At 35.0% G+C, this 15,742-nt stretch overlaps 2 protein-coding genes, 1 long non-coding RNA gene and 1 other non-coding gene across 7 annotated transcripts; 3 read left to right on the top strand and 1 right to left on the bottom strand.

Moving 5' to 3' along the window:
• The first annotated feature begins 303 nt into the window (after window positions 1–303).
• Window positions 304–5,586, top strand: LOC111808524 (eukaryotic translation initiation factor SUI1 family protein). 3 transcript variants are annotated; one of them, XM_023694572.2, is made up of 9 exons: window positions 304–641; window positions 1,159–1,270; window positions 1,454–1,644; window positions 1,737–1,831; window positions 1,916–2,338; window positions 2,965–3,073; window positions 3,591–4,236; window positions 4,570–4,704; window positions 5,227–5,586. In XM_023694572.2, the coding sequence occupies exons 1-8, from the start codon at window positions 507–509 to the stop codon at window positions 4,689–4,691; spliced, it is 1,833 nt and encodes a 610-aa protein (XP_023550340.1). In that variant the 5' UTR covers window positions 304–506; the 3' UTR covers window positions 4,692–4,704; window positions 5,227–5,586. The 3 variants fall into 3 exon arrangements, with proteins under 3 accessions (XP_023550340.1, XP_023550339.1, XP_086973222.1); XM_023694571.2 differs by having other exon boundaries at window positions 305–641; window positions 5,213–5,586; XM_087117096.1 differs by lacking the exon at window positions 1,159–1,270 and having other exon boundaries at window positions 504–641; window positions 5,213–5,586.
• A 1,823-nt stretch (window positions 5,587–7,409) lies between these two features.
• On the top strand, window positions 7,410–7,490 carry TRNAL-AAG (transfer RNA leucine (anticodon AAG)). Its single transcript has one exon. It is a non-coding gene; the product is annotated as a tRNA-Leu (tRNA).
• Window positions 7,491–8,766: 1,276 nt separating this feature from the next.
• Window positions 8,767–15,698, top strand: ATSPS4F (Sucrose-phosphate synthase family protein). Its single transcript, XM_023694567.2, has 14 exons — window positions 8,767–9,132; window positions 10,046–10,135; window positions 11,125–11,345; window positions 11,510–11,573; window positions 11,770–11,969; window positions 12,054–12,534; window positions 12,724–12,861; window positions 13,013–13,144; window positions 13,245–13,421; window positions 13,661–13,714; window positions 13,884–13,946; window positions 14,115–14,957; window positions 15,055–15,182; window positions 15,346–15,698. Exons 1-14 carry the CDS (start codon window positions 8,767–8,769, stop codon window positions 15,614–15,616), a joined length of 3,228 nt encoding a protein of 1,075 aa, XP_023550335.2. The 3' UTR covers window positions 15,617–15,698.
• On the bottom strand, window positions 8,819–13,887 carry LOC111808525 (uncharacterized). 2 transcript variants are annotated; one of them, XR_002817087.2, is made up of 5 exons: window positions 13,639–13,887; window positions 11,646–13,545; window positions 11,480–11,556; window positions 10,044–10,114; window positions 8,819–9,770 (listed from the first exon to the last, which is right to left on the bottom strand). It is a non-coding gene; the product is annotated as an uncharacterized LOC111808525 (long non-coding RNA). The 2 variants fall into 2 exon arrangements; XR_015411482.1 differs by lacking the exon at window positions 13,639–13,887 and having other exon boundaries at window positions 11,646–11,933; window positions 12,089–12,219.
• Window positions 15,699–15,742: the final 44 nt, after the last annotated feature.

Genomic DNA, 15,742 nt, shown 5'->3' with positions numbered 1-15,742 from the left:
GGAAGATGCCTGTGTGTTTTTTTTTTTTTTAATAAGAGTTCAGATTGTTAAAATTATTTATTAAAAAAATTACAAAATTGTACGTACTTAAATTATCTTTTTCTAGATTTAATTTTAATGTTAAGCTATAATTTTAATCTATGAATTTTTAGATTTACGTGAATTTCATTTATAAACTTTTGATATATTTATTAAAATGAAAAGGAAAAATAATCACCGTTGGATGCATCTCAGTAATATGCTAACATCACACCGTTCAATGTTCAATGTTGTTATTATTATTGTTTTTCTTTTTTTCTTTTTTTTTTTCAACATTCTCCCATCTCTGGAGTCCTAGAACCTTTCCGAAAGCGTATGCTTGTTTCCGCAGTCGAAAGGTAACGTTGTTGTCTGCTTCTTTAAGAATCGTGCCATCGGCGACGGCTGCGGCGACGGTGCTCTCTCACCGCCTGTTCTTTCAGTGTCCACCTTGCGGCAGCTAGAACGAGTAAGGATTAAGAAACGATATGTTCAAGAAGGCAGCCGAAGCGAAGTTACACCAGAGATTATCTGGTGCAGACAGGAAGAAGCTGAAGAGGACTGTTAAAGGGAGGTTCCCCGGAGCTTCCGATGCCGATATCGATGTCTTGCTTCCTCCTAAGGTGTTTTTGCAATTCCAATCGATTTTATATCTCCTAATTTGATTATGACAATAGCTCACCTGATTCCTTTGCGACTCTTCTTTTTGTTTTTAGTTGAAATTATCGCCGAATATCACTTGCGTCTAATGCCTCACAGATCAATCTTGCACTCTAATATTCCTATCTACCTGAAAAAAAGTTTCGGTATTAGCATTGCCATAAACCGTGCGTGGGTAGCTACCAAACTAAACATCATTTATTTCTGCATTAAATATTTACTCATTTCGTGGAGGGAGAAGAATTTGTCACTAGATTGCTCAATTTTAAAGAAAATGCAGCAGATTGTGTAGAAGAGTAGAGAGGACCTTTGGGAGTTTAGGGTCTTCTTCTTCTTGGCGTCTTTGTATATATTGTTAAAGCCCTTCTATAGCTATTATGTTTATTCTATCATTTCCAAGTATAGAGTTCTCTTTCTTTCTTTAGTAATTATCATCTCCCCTATATTTCATTCTATCAATCCAAAGTTAATATGTTTTAGGTCGAGTTGTCTGTTGCCAAGTTCCAAAATCGTGTCCACATATATAGTCTAGAAGGAGGCTTTCCTATGTTTTTCGACGTCGATGGGAGAGGAACTGAAGTATTCCCCACAGGTATTTTATCCTTTTATAGAATTTATCTTTTACACCAGAAGATTCTATCGAAAATTTCACCGTCACTACTAATTATTATGAAGATTCTGAAAGCTTTCCTTCACAAAATTTTGGTTATTTTTGGATCTGGATGATATTGATTCGGTCTTCTTGGCTTTAGTGACACACACAATTCTATTGTAGTTTTTGCACTCTGGATGGTACCAGAGTTGTTGCCTGCATTTGTATTGAAGGGGGGTGAGGTCTCTCGCTTTGTAATTGGAGGAGCAGACTTGATGTTCCCTGGTATTCATGTACCTGCTGAAGGGCTGCCTTCATTTTTATCTGGGGAACCATGGGCTGTGAAAGTCCCTGGCAATCCATCTCCTATTGCTGTAAGTTTCACTGAAACTTGATCTCATTCTGCAATTTAACTTTGGCTGTAAAGACAAATTAGAACTCTAGTCAACCTGAAGATCTCATGCAGGTTGGTGTTACCACCATGAGTAGCACTGAAGCATTGAAAGCGGGTTTACGCGGAAAGGCTCTGAGAATTCTACACTACTACAGGGACTCCCTTTGGTGAGATTGATCAGAATGGCATAGGAACAGAGCGATCAATTCTTGATGAATGACACAATTTTCTCTCTTGAATTGATTTTTCAGGGAATCAGTGGAGGGTCATTATGTTCCGAATGCAGGCTTTTTGGAAGATGTCGTATATGGAGATCCTGCTTTGGCATCATCTTCACAAACCGATAACTCTTGTGAAGGTACTGATGAAGCTTCAAATAATGAACAGAATGACATCAACAATAAAGAAGTTGGGGGATCTGTCAATGAAACTACAAGTGATGTTCTTGATGAGCTTGGCACCCCTCTGACAGCACAGGCAGATTCAAGTACTGATAAAATCGTTTCTGGTATGAGTGATTTGAACGTTGTAAATGATATTCCCCCCGAGGAATCAAATGTGCAACATACTCTATCAACTGAAGATGTGGATATGCTTCTGGATAAATGTCTCCTTCAAGCCTTGCATACAACAGTGAAAGACAAAGATTTTCCACTTCCTGGGAGCACTCTATGGTGAGAAATTCTTACCTGTCATTGTTCTGACAGGAGGCTTTTTTTTTTCCTGAAGGCTTAAGTTTTTAAAGACGTTCCTCTTATATTTTTTATATGAAATATTTGTTCCAAACTGACAATTCCTTCATGTTTTACGCGTCATTATAAGTTTGTGCTAAAGGCTAACAGTCCTCTGTCGAACCATACTCCATTGTTATTAGTGTTGGATTCGTATTCTAATTTGCTGAAATAGAAATAGCTTAGTTTTCTACTCTTTTGAATGATTCTTCTTACTAGCTGTTGGTTTTCTAGTATATCTTTAATGAAATCACAGTCTCTTTTTTCAAAATATTTGTGGAAAGAATAACAAATGTTTTGTATTAAACGGAAAGCTGTATTGACATGAAAGTAAGACAGGTAATCAATCATACTTGAAAAGGGGAAACAAAATGATGTAATACAACTCAAGAACCAAATCCATGGAGAGGGGGATAATGGAACACCCCTGAAAACGCCTAATGACTGATACCTAAAGTGAAATCATTAGAGAAGTTCTGGGCTTGAGTGCTTACTATTTTGAATATGAAAACCCATCATTTGATACTCTAGCAAATAATTTTTTTCCATTCACTTTTGGTCCAATGTAGGTCAAATCATGTATTGCCTTGTCGGCCTCCCGGCATGACGCTAGACATCAAGAAATCATCCTACAAGAAATTGTCAAAGTGGTTGCAAGCTAAATCCTCCACTGGACTGGTATGTTTCATGCTACTTCTGTTCAGCTTCTTAGTTTTTAACCGAACTTTTGACTTTATATTGAACTTCAAACTCAGTCAAGATTGGAAAGTAGGAAATCAGGTGTCCCATAGTATATTATGAAGTTTAGTGTAGAATTCAGGTCTATTTAAGATTCTGGGTTCAAACCTTAGTGACCATGTACTTACGAATGCTTCTAAGTATTAATCTTTCATGAGTTTTCTATTGATAAATGTTACAAGGCCAAACTGTGAACAGTTGGAATATATAAGATTAGTGAAGTAGCACGCAAGTTAGTATAGCCAACCACCATCATTGCGAAGAAAATACATATTTCTTGGTTTCCACTCATCATAGAAACAAATATAACTAACCAAATTGGAAGTTGAATACATTATCTAATCCATATTGTTTCATTCTTTAACTAAATCTTGGTTCTTATCTGGGAAAAGCAACAAAAACAAAATGTTTACTTATATCACTCGTTGTGCCTTGAATATATTTTCATTTATTTCAGATTACAGTGAAGGAAGACAAACATAAAAAAGAGACTGTTTTGTACTCTGTTAACCGTAAGCATCCAGACTACACATCCTTTAAACCAGAGAAGCCTCAGGTAGAGAAAATTGATCAGATCGACAATCATGCTCCAAAAGAAAGTTCATCCAATAAAATGCTTGAAGTAACAGAGATATACAAGCCAAGTGTGCATGTCAATCCCATTTTTGTTGCTGTGGGGGCGGACACTAGCAAACTATACACTGCAGCGGAGGCCTCTGATATTGTCTTTAAATACGTTGAGAAAGAGAAGTTGGACAAACCAACAGAGAAGTTCAAAGTGGTCTTGGATGCAATATTATGTGATGCACTTTTCAAGGGGGCCATTAAAAAAGGAACAACATATCCAACAGAAATTCATAAAAAAGATATAGGCTCAACATTTATCAGCCGGATGCAACCCCATCATGTTGTGACAAGAGGAAGTGAGTCTGTTGTTCGCAAGGGTGCATTAAAAACCATTCAAATAATGACAGAGCGACGTCAAGGAAATAAGAAAGTTACAAGACTTTCTGGATTGGAAACATTCTTGTTGGATGCTGAAGCATTGGCATCAGAACTTCAGAAAAAGTGTGCTTGCAGTACAACGGTGGCAGAGTTGCCTGGTAATATGACCTGTCTACATTTTTATTTTCATATAGTTTATTTGTTAGTGCAAGAGCATTATGCTGTGCTATATCCCAGTTATGTTTTGTTACTCCTGACATTTAAGCAAAAGTTGAATTTTGCATTTGCATGGATATCGGCATTTTTTATTTTGACATTTGGAAATGAATATGTCATGAAATACATGGAGTAGCGAAGTTTATAGGTTTTTCTTCTGTTCCTTGTTTCTATTTTTTTGTTCTCGGGTTTTTGATGGGAAAATCTTTCAAATGATGTTAGGCAATTTTCAATTATTTTGATTCTCCTGTTATATTTTGGATAAACAAATTCAGGTAAAAAAGGGTATGAAGTTTTGGTCCAAGGTGGAGTCATTGATGACTTGGCAAGACATCTGGTTGAACAATATGGGATTCCAAAAAAGTACATTGAGGTACTTGATAAAACAAGGAAATGAGAGGCCAGAGCTGGTTAGTCTTCTATTGTTACTACTAATTTTGATGCCTGTAGTTAATATTAAAGAAAAGTTGGTATTACCTTTTTGTGTTTCCGTAATATTAAGAGCGGCACCTTTCTCTTCCTCCTTTCCATTTGTGAAGTTACTCAAGGAAAATGACCAAATGGGCTCAACTTGATCTCATCACTTGATTGCACCAACACGGCACGATTTCTACACATATCCTACTACCATTTGCTATAACCTGAATCTAATGGTGTTGATTATGTTATGATTTAAAAAATGAGAATGAACAAAACAACGAAGAGGTGGTTATTGTTAAATGAAACAAACCTATAAATAGCTGGTCAAAGAGAGGGTACAAGATGAATTGTGTGTACAAGGTTCGTGTTCGTGCCCGTCTCTTTGAGAAAAGTATGTTAATCATGTATATTCCACATCATACGTATACTGTTAACTTATGTGGGATGTCTATTGATGAAGATTAAGGCAGTCGTTGTTGACACTTGTTTTACTTTCAGCTATATATTTACAGGTAACTTCCCAACCCCGGGCTGCTTATGATATCAAGGAACAATCTGCTAATACCAGCGGCCGCATCATGCAAGTAAAGGCCTGAATCAAAGATATGATAGAAGTTACTGATGATGAGGTATCAAAATTTGATTCATGCAACGAAGCGAATATTCCTCATTTGTGTCTTTAGGCTGGAAAATTGGTTGCAAGTTTCACGGACACTGAGTGTTTTGGTTCATCCTGTTGTGTTTTTGGCCGTGTTAAAGAAAATGTTTTTAGGACAAACCAAACATGTTTTTGCCAAACATTTGAGAGATTTGCTTACACTTATGAGTTCATCATATCCGTTATTCTACTATCTCCAGAAGTGTTATTTCAATGGTCTTGTTATTCTATCCCTTTATGATCCCAAGTTAATTTTGATTTATTTTTTCAGGTCTGTCTTTTTTAACAATTTATTCTTTAAATAATTACAATCTTTTAGATCCAAAATGTAGATGATAACATGTAAAATGTGAAAATTGATTCGTTGTCCATTCGTTATCTACAATTCGAACAACGCATAACGTCTACGATTCGTTGTAGGATCTTACTATTCTTTTTAAGTTGATGTAAAAGTGTTTGTTTTTTTAAATTGATGTAAAAGTGTTTGTTCATATATCAATTTCGATCCATATATACTAATGGTAAAAAAAATTCATCAAATCTTAATTTCAACTTTCCTATACCTAATGGTACTACTAAAGTATGGTTCTTTTTTTTTCCCCTTTTTGACCAATATTTCACATTACGGAAAGTAATCCATTAATTAATTAATTAATTAATCCCATTTGCGTAAAAATATTCGATTCCATTCGCGTTGATTAGAAAAATAGGCAACGCATGGATAAAGTTGGGGATGACTACAGCAGAATGATACAAGGCTGTTTAAATAAAAACCAAACGAAGAAAACGTTTGAGTGAATGAGATTATTTATATTTTATATTATATATTAGTAGGCTCATGAGGCATTGTTTTATAAAACATTGACTAAGCTTGTCACAATGACAAAAGTACCCTCCCCCTTTATCTCCCTCTCTCTGAATTCATCTTCTTATTCCCATCCATCACTTCAAAATATTCAAAGGAAGAAGTGGGCTCCTCCTTTCAATCAACACAAAAATATTTATTAAATCATTTTCTCTAAGTTTATTGGATAACATGTTATTTGATGTTATCATTTATTTCACTAAATCACAATTATAGAATTTATTTTTAATTATATTTTTTAAAACTAGGGTATTGTTTCTTTTAATAATTAAGAAAATTTAAGACCACTCCTAGATTACATTGGTTATTACAATTAAGTATACCATCCCAACTAAAATTTTAAATTACAATTTTTGTTTATAAGATTTTTTTTTTATTATTTAGAATTAAGTCATAAATCCCAAATCTCCCACTTTCAAACTTTTAATTATAAATTTAAAAGTGTGATAATAAAATGAATTTGTTTGAGACATTTATCTCTTATAAATCCAATAGTAAAAAATTTAGGATAATTTCGACCATAAAATTCTAAGTTACGGTTGAAACTTTTAAAAGTTCAAAAATATTTTTAATAATCCAATCCGGACAAAAGTTGTACTTTATACTTGTTGAACACAACCAATCCATATAAAAGAGATGAAAACGAGAGATAAGTGAATGAATAAAGGTTCATTTCAAATTGGTTGGAAGTATACCCTTTTTATCCATCTTTATAATTTTGTTTTATGGTATAATCTTTTATATAGAACTTTTTTTTCACCCTTTTGGAAAACATTAAAATGTGTTCCAATAATATTTTATAGAAAAATATGTAGAAATATGAGATGATGTGCTGGTGTTTAATGTAGGAAATAATTAAAACTGAAAATTTTAAATATTTTTTTGTATTTCTATAATATCTAAAACTCTTTATAAATAGGTGTTTAATGTTCTATAACACCATCCTTAAAGGAAGTTAATATTAATAGAGATAACAAGTAATACTACCATATAATGTGGACTTAACCCCTTTGGATGCACATATGTATTAAAAGCGAAAGTTTCGAAAAGCAATACGGAATCATCTCCACTGTTGGTCCTCGATGTTGATGGTACACGTATGAATGAGTAGGATACGTGTCGTATTATAAATACTGGATATATTTAGTCAGAAAGTGGGATATTCCAAACAAGTTGAGATGGCCGAGTTGGTCTAAGGCGCCAGATTAAGGTTCTGGTCCGAAAGGGCGTGGGTTCAAATCCCACTCTCAACAAATGATTTTCATTAACTTCTCTTTTCTTTTTTTCTTTTTTATTAACTTCTCTTTTCTTTTTTTTCTTTTTTATTAACTTCTCTTTTCTTTTTTTCATTTATGGTAACCGTTAATACTAGTTGGTAAACTACGTGCATCTAGCAGCTAGCAGCCAATTTCAAGTAACTTTTGGAATTTAGAGGAAAATCTTGTTTAAATGTTTATTTGCGCAATCATACTTTCGAAATGAATAATAACATATGATTTATTACGGTAAACTTCTCAACAAATGATTTTTATTAACTTCTCTTTTCTTTTGTTCATTTATGGTAACCGTTAATACTAATACTAGTTGGTAAACTACGTGCATCTAGCAGCCAATTTCAAGTAATTTTTGGAATTCAGAGGAAAATCTTGTTTAAATGTTTATTTGGGCAATCATACTCTCGAAATGAATAATAACAGATGATTTATAACGGTAAACTAATCCATTAAAAACCTAAAAGTAAATTATTTATCCACACTTTTTTTTTTAATCTTAAAATAGAAGAGCATTCCAAAAACAAATTTTAAGCAGTTATTTTAGTTTTTTCTTTTTTTTTAAGAAAAAAAAATTACATTTTCGAACAAGCTTCAATTTTCTTTCAAAAACATTTTAAAGAATTTTATTTAGAGTTTTTGTAAAGATTTAGATGATTATACATATTGAAATCACTACTCACAAACTGACAATTTTAAGAGAATAATTCCATCAACTTATTTATTAGAACACTTAATTTGTGAGGACACGCTTAAAAGAAACTAAATTCCTCAAAATAAAATCTGACGGTCGGTGTGTGTGTGTGTGATATAAATATTTGTACATCATTAAAGCTAATTTGTGAGGAATCTCTCAAGTACTAATCTGAAGAAATGAAGTGAAGCCACATGGATATTCTGTTCAATAATTTGTTGATTAAGGCAACACTAAACCTTTTCCTTTGACACTTTAAAGGCTTGGCTCCGAAAGAGAATTATGGAATATGACCATATAAATATATATAAATATACATACGGTTCTGGAGGGTTTGCAAAAGAATTTTGGACAATAATAATTGCGGGACTCCGCGTGGAGAATTGAAAAGGGGAATATAAGAAGGTTATTTCGGTAATATGCCGTCAGAAATGGACTTAGAAACAGAACAGAACCAAATCTGCCCTTTTCTTCGATTTGCAAATGCTTAGAAAACGAAAAAAAGAAAAAAAGAAAAAAAAAAACAAACTTTGATATTCGATACCTTTCTCAGAGAGTATATATATGAGCAGCTTTGAAGCTCAAGTATTCAAAGCTGGGACGAGCAGAATCCTGGTCTTCTTCGATAAATATATACAACTTGATATATTGGTTAAGTTGCTATATATATATATAGAGAGAGAGAGAGAGAAAGAGAGAGAGAGAGAGAGAGAGAAAATAATGGCAGCTGGAAATGAATGGCTGCATGGCTATTTGGAAGCGATTCTGGACGTAGGAAGCAAGACAAGCAAAAAACAAGAAGGGAAGCACAGAATTACCAGGTTTGATGACAAACAAAAGAAAGGGAAGCTGTTTTGTCCAACAAAATACTTCGTTGAAGAGGTCGTTTACAGCTTCGATGAGTCTGATCTCTACAAAACTTGGACCAAGGTTTTCTTTACACATTAATTAATTACCTCTCTCTCCCCCTCCCTTTCTTCTCTACATATATCTCTTGTTATTTCAATTAGCAGCATGCATGATTTAAATTATTAGTATACTCACATGCACTACTGTATTCCTCAACATTTTTTGGTTCATAATTTCTGATTACTTGTTTTTCTTTTTTATTTAAGTAATATTAATTGACATAAAATTTCCATCACTATTTTTGTTCAGTTATATCGAAAAGAAGTTCATATTACTAACTGATAATAAAAAGAAACAAAAAAAGACAACGTGACACATAAGGGTATATATTCCTTTCTAATCTAAAAGCAAGGAAACGTCAGCGCCCCCACTCTTGCTTACCTCTTTTTGGCCACTTTTTGATGGGGGAATATTGTGAGTGTAACCTTTTTATTAGCTCTCACAGTTAATTGCAAACTACCGCTTAGGAAATAAAAAAAATTATCCAAGTATTGCATGCTAGAATAGGTAGGAATTTAATCACGCAAGATCGTTGGTTGAGACTTGTACCTGATGAATCGAAAGTCCTTTTGCTTAGCTTCCAGATTTCTAAGCTGCCTTGGATAAATGATAAAACTTCCCAATCCAGTAAGCTAAACTGTATCCTTCCTGTTAAATCACTGTCCAAAACCTTATTACTCTTTCAATCAATAATCAAAATTTTATGCTAACACGAGATCATAATATTGCAGGAATTTAAACTAGACCGGATAAATTCTATCGGTTAATATATTTAAAAAATACATTTCTCCCATAACAGTGTCAAGATGATCCATCGTAAAAAATGAATCTTCTCGATACTGCTCTTCTCCTAACGAATTAAGTTTAAGATGGAAGTCCATACCAACATATCATTAAAGGGGAAATAGAACTTATGCGATGATTGTACTTACAGGTGATTGCAACTAGGAATACACGTGACCGCAATAATAGACTGGAGAACATGTGCTGGCGCATTTGGCATCTGGCTCGGAAGAAGAAGCAGGTGAATGTTAAATATGCAATTCATACTTCTAGCAAATATGTGATTACTGATGCATCCTAGTTTAGCATCGAATGATCTTACACGTTTTTATTTTTTGGTTGAAAATGCAAGAGACTCAATTGTTCACACACTGAATTCCAAGTCAAGTGATAACGAGTATTATCGTTTAAAGTTAGTTTAAGGCAGTATTACTTATTAGCCTACCAGAAGAATAATTTGGTGTTTTCATTTTTGGCTAAATATATGTTTTGATACCTAATGTTTCAGTGGTTTTTAAATTTAGTGTCCAAAGTTTTAAAATTTTCAATTTAATCTTTTATATTTTTATATTTGTCAATTATACTAATGGAATACTATATTGAATTGGTAGAAATTTCAAGAAGAAATTTGATCACCTATACAATTTTTCCTTGAATTATTAAAAGTTGGCAACCTTTTTTAAATTTGAACGTAACTCATTCAAATTTTTAAGAACTCACTAATATCTACCACAAGTCAATTTTAACCTTCCTAGTTGTGAGGGTATAATTGAAATTTTTTAAAAGACAAGGAACTAAATTAAAATATTTTAAATAGTAGGGATCAAATTGAAAAAAACACTCAAATAGTAGGGACCAAAACATAGATAACCATTATTTTATCGTAATCTAAATTATTTTCTAATATTAAAAACACGGACAAAAGTTTCTTAAAAAACAGGTTGCAAAACAGGTTTTGAAAACAAAATTTGATAACTTTCATCCAAAAGCTCTTTAACTCTCTCAAACTCGCCTTTGAAAACAATAAAAGAGAGAGAGAACTTTATTAACGACAGTCCTAACCAAGTACAGTGCAGACGTGTGTTACGAGCTAGTGTTTATGAAAGTGCATGCAGAATTTCCCCTTTTAGTTCCCTACATCTCCAAATCCTTCCAGTTCAATGTAAACTAGTCATAGGCTCTAGCATATATTAAACTTACAAATATTCTTATGGTATGTGACACGAACAGATAGCTTGGGATGATGAACAAAAACTAACAAACCGACGACTGGAACGAGAGCAAGGTCGGAGTGATGCTTCTGACGATCTCTCAGAGGGCTCAGAGGGAGAAAAAGAGCAAGGGGACACTAACATATCCGAGTCTATCAAAGATACTCCTATTATTAATTCTGACACTCAAATTTGGCCAGATGATGAAAAGTCTAGAAGCCTTTATATTGTCTTAATCAGGTATACACTCAAGTACTCCAATTTCAATGGATGATCATCAAGGATTTAAACAATAGAACAACTAGACCGAGTAAATTCATTTAAATAGCTAAGAGGACAATGCGTGCAGCAATAACTGATATAAATATGTGTACCTTGTAATGTGAAGTTTGTGATTCTTCCAGTATCCATGGGCTGGTGCGAGGAGAAAATATGGAACTTGGAAGAGATTCTGATACGGGTGGCCAGGTATGATGAAATTTGTCAAGTCCTTTTAAAAGCAATAAGATACAGAAAAAGTAGAAGGGAAAGAAAACATGCCTCTTTATCTCCTTCCTTCAGAAATACTCATCTGCAATGAAAGGCCCTGCATGACAAAGCTTACAATATCGAAAGCATTTAACTACTATCTATTTATCTTTACCTGTAGCTTCTTTAATTTCAGGTCAAATATGTGGTAGAACTTGCTCGAGCTTTAGCCAATACAAAAAGGGTGCACCGTGTTGATCTCCTAACTAGACAAATCTCCTCACCTGAGGTAGATTCCAGTTATGGAGAGCCCGTAGAGATGTTGTCGTGCCCATCTGACGGAACTGGAAACTGTGGTGCCTACATTATTCGAATTCCATGTGGACCTCGTGATAAGTGTGTGCTAAATATTGTTCCCTTCCCCCCTCAACATTTACATTCTAATTGTGGCAATTAACACGCAAGCAAATCTTGTAACAGATACGTACCAAAAGAATCCCTCTGGCCATACATACCTGAATTCGTCGATGGAGCTTTCAACCACATTGTTAACATGGCAAGAGCTTTGGGTGAAGAAGTTGCAGGAGGAAATCCAATTTGGCCTTATGTCATCCATGGTCATTATGCAGATGCAGGGGAGGTGGCTGCTCACTTGTCTGGGGCACTGAATGTGCCAATGGTGCTAACAGGACATTCTTTGGGCAGGAACAAATTTGAACAATTGCTTAAACAAGGGAGGTTGTCAAAAGAGGACATCAATGCAACCTATAACATTATCAGGAGAATTGGGGCAGAGGAGTTGGGGTTGGACACTGCTGAGATGGTGGTTACTAGCACAAGGCAAGAGATAGATGAACAATGGGGATTGTATGATGGTTTCGATCTCAAGTTGGAGAGGAAGCTTAGGGTTCGAAGGCAGCGAGGAGTGAGTTGCCTTGGTAGATCCATGCCTAGAATGGTGGTATGTTATACATGCGACCTCTTGAAGCTCTCTCTTTTCTTGCATTAAGAAGAATAGCTGCCATAATCCAAATTCATTCACATATATATTTATTTCATTTGTCACATCTAGATGATAGTGGAAAGAAGATAGGAAATTTTGGTTGGAATATTTTGTCTTGAACATATACTTATCATCCTTCGGCCTTAGGTTATACCTCCAGGCATGGATTTCAGCAATGTTACAATCCAAGATCCAATGGAAAGCGACGGAGACCTGAAGTCATTGATCGGACCAGACAGAGTTAGAGCTCAAAACAATAGAAATATACCTCCAATCTGGAATGAGGTTCCATATTCTTCTTTCATCCTTTGTACTATTCCTGAAAAAATTGAATTCATTGAAAATAGTACAGATTGATAAAATTACTTTCAGCTTTCTTCTCTTTAGCAAAGTAAGAGAATTTCTTAACGAATCTCATAGAACAAACTGGATGCAGATTATGCGTTTTCTCACAAATCCTCACAAGCCAATGATACTAGCATTATCCCGTCCTGACCCTAAGAAAAATGTCACCACATTGCTTAAGGCTTTTGGAGAATGTCAAGCCCTGCGGGAGTTGGCCAACTTGGTAATAATATTTTCCCTCCCTTTCTTCTATCATCGCTTATGCGCAGGTCTAGAGCCATATATAAGGACTAACTTTTGTTGACTCTTTACTTTTGCTGAAGGTTCTGATTCTTGGTAACAGAGATGATATTGAAGAAATGTCTACTAATAGCTCCAGTGTTTTGATAACCGTGCTTAAGCTCCTTGATAAGTATGATTTATACGGTCAAGTTGCTTACCCCAAGCACCATAAACAATCTGAAGTTCACCAAATTTACTGTTTGGCAGCAAAAACAAAGGTAAACTTCCCCTGCTAACAAATAGAAAAAAGTTCACAACTAAATTTCTGCATAAAATTGGGTTAAGGATGATATTGTTGTCCCTCTAAGGTGTTAATGTATGCCTAGTTTTGCAAGAATTGACCTGTTACAAAGAAAATATCAACCTACACACCATAGAATAGGCAAAGTTTATGCTAAAGTATTCTATCAATGATATTTAAGACTCTAATAGTACCTCTTGGCGTTGTCTTTTGAAGGGAGTTTTCATCAACCCGGCTTTGGTCGAACCTTTTGGCCTCACTCTTATTGAGGTAAAAAGTTCACACTTCTATTCACAGATTAGAATGAACTTCATCCAGGGCCCATAATAATGTTTAATTGAAACCTAAAAGACAGAAACAGAGTTCCTAAAGCATGAAATTCACGCGAAAAATGCTTTTATAACTGATTACCAGGTTGATTCCATGTCTAAATTTGCAGGCAGCTGCCTATGGCTTACCTGTTGTTGCCACGAAAAATGGAGGACCGGTAGATATTTTGAAGGTAGGCGTTTCAAGAAAATAACTTGCCTAAAGTATGCCTGGATCCGTAATCCTAGCTGTACTATCCAATAAGTTCTTTGTACCATGTTTAATGCCACACGATAAGTATCCTTTTTTATTCTACACAAATTTGTATTTATTGTCAATAATCAAACTAATGTCTTCTCAGGCATTACACAATGGACTCCTCATTGATCCACATGATCACAAAGCAATAGCAGATGCCCTTTTGAAGCTGGTTGCTGACAAAAACTTATGGATGGAATGTCGTAAGAACAGCCTTAAAAACATACACCGATTTTCATGGACAGAACACTGTAAAAACTATCTCTCCCACATTGAGCACTGTTGTAACCGCCATCCTACCATCCGCCATGAGAGCGTACCAATTCCAGAAGAACCCATGAGTGACTCTCTAAAGGATGTAGAAAATCTTTCATTAAGATTCTCCATAGAAGGAGAATTGAAGTTCAATGGAGAGCTCGACAATGCAACGCGGCAGAAGGAACTTATTGAAGCAATTACCAAAAGAATGGTTTCCTCTCATAACAATGACAGTGCAGGTTATTATCCAGGTAGAAGGCAGGGACTATTTGTAATAGCCACAGATTGTTACAATAACAATGGAGAGTATACTGAAAGTTTGCAATCAACAATTAAGAATGTGATGCAAACTGGCTCAGCCTTGGGTTTAGGCAGTATAGGATACGTATTTTTAACAGGATCAAGCTTAAGAGAAACAATGGAGGCACTGAAATGCTGCCAAGTAAGCATAGAAGAATTTGATGCGTTGGTATGCAATAGTGGAAGTGAGCTGTACTATCCATGGCGAGATACAGCAGGTGATACAGATTATGAATCACACATTGAGTACAGATGGCCAGGAGAGAATGTCAGATCGATGGTGACCAGGCTTGCTAAGTTGGAAGGTGGGAACGAGGATGACATAACGGAACATGTAGGCATATGGAGTTCAAGGTGCTGCTCCTACAATGTGAAATCAACTGCCAAAGTAAGAATTCAAATATGCTTTATTGTACTGACTCGACGAATGTAATTTGTGGCCTAGGACTGCACATTTCTCATGATAATCCTAATGTAATGGGCAGATTAGGAAGACCGAAGACCTTCACCAACGGCTGCGGATGCGAGGACTCCGGTGCAATATAGTCTATGTACGTGCAGCATCAAGGTTAAATGTGCTACCATTGTTTGCATCAAGAAGACAGGCACTAAGGTTAGATTCCTTCGATTATGAAACAACAAAGACTCCACAGAAAAAATAAAAAGATGATGATAAGAGTAATTATGGTATTATAAAAATGAATTACCATTGCAATAACTACAGAAGGAAAACAAAGAACGAGAAAGAATTACTTAAATGCCTGCTATTTTGGTAGGTACCTTTCAATCAAATGGGGAATTGATCTATCCAAAATGGTCGTGTTCGTTGGGGAGAAAGGAGATACGGATCATGAAGACCTGCTCGTTGGTCTCCACAAGACCATTGTTTTAAAAGGCTCTGTTGAGCATGGGAGTGAAGACAGCTTTAACAGAGAATGTACAGTCACCTTCTCACGTGATAGCCCTAACATTTCCATTTTAGAGGACACTTACGGCGTTCATGATCTTTCGGCAGCACTAAATGTTGCTGAGATCAAGAGCTATTAGCCTGTTCTGTTGCCACATTTGTAAATAACGAAAAAGAAGATGTGACTGCCATAATAAGAAGAATGTACTTCACTTTTCGTAAGAGCATCAATATTCATTAAAATAATAATAATAATAATAATAATA

Source organism: Cucurbita pepo, chromosome 13 (assembly GCF_057944985.1).
Source record: "Cucurbita pepo subsp. pepo isolate OVF chromosome 13, ASM5794498v1, whole genome shotgun sequence".
Lineage (NCBI taxonomy): Eukaryota > Viridiplantae > Streptophyta > Magnoliopsida > Cucurbitales > Cucurbitaceae > Cucurbita > Cucurbita pepo.
Note: the sequence above shows the minus strand (reverse complement) of the source record. Positions and strands in the feature narration are given on the sequence as shown.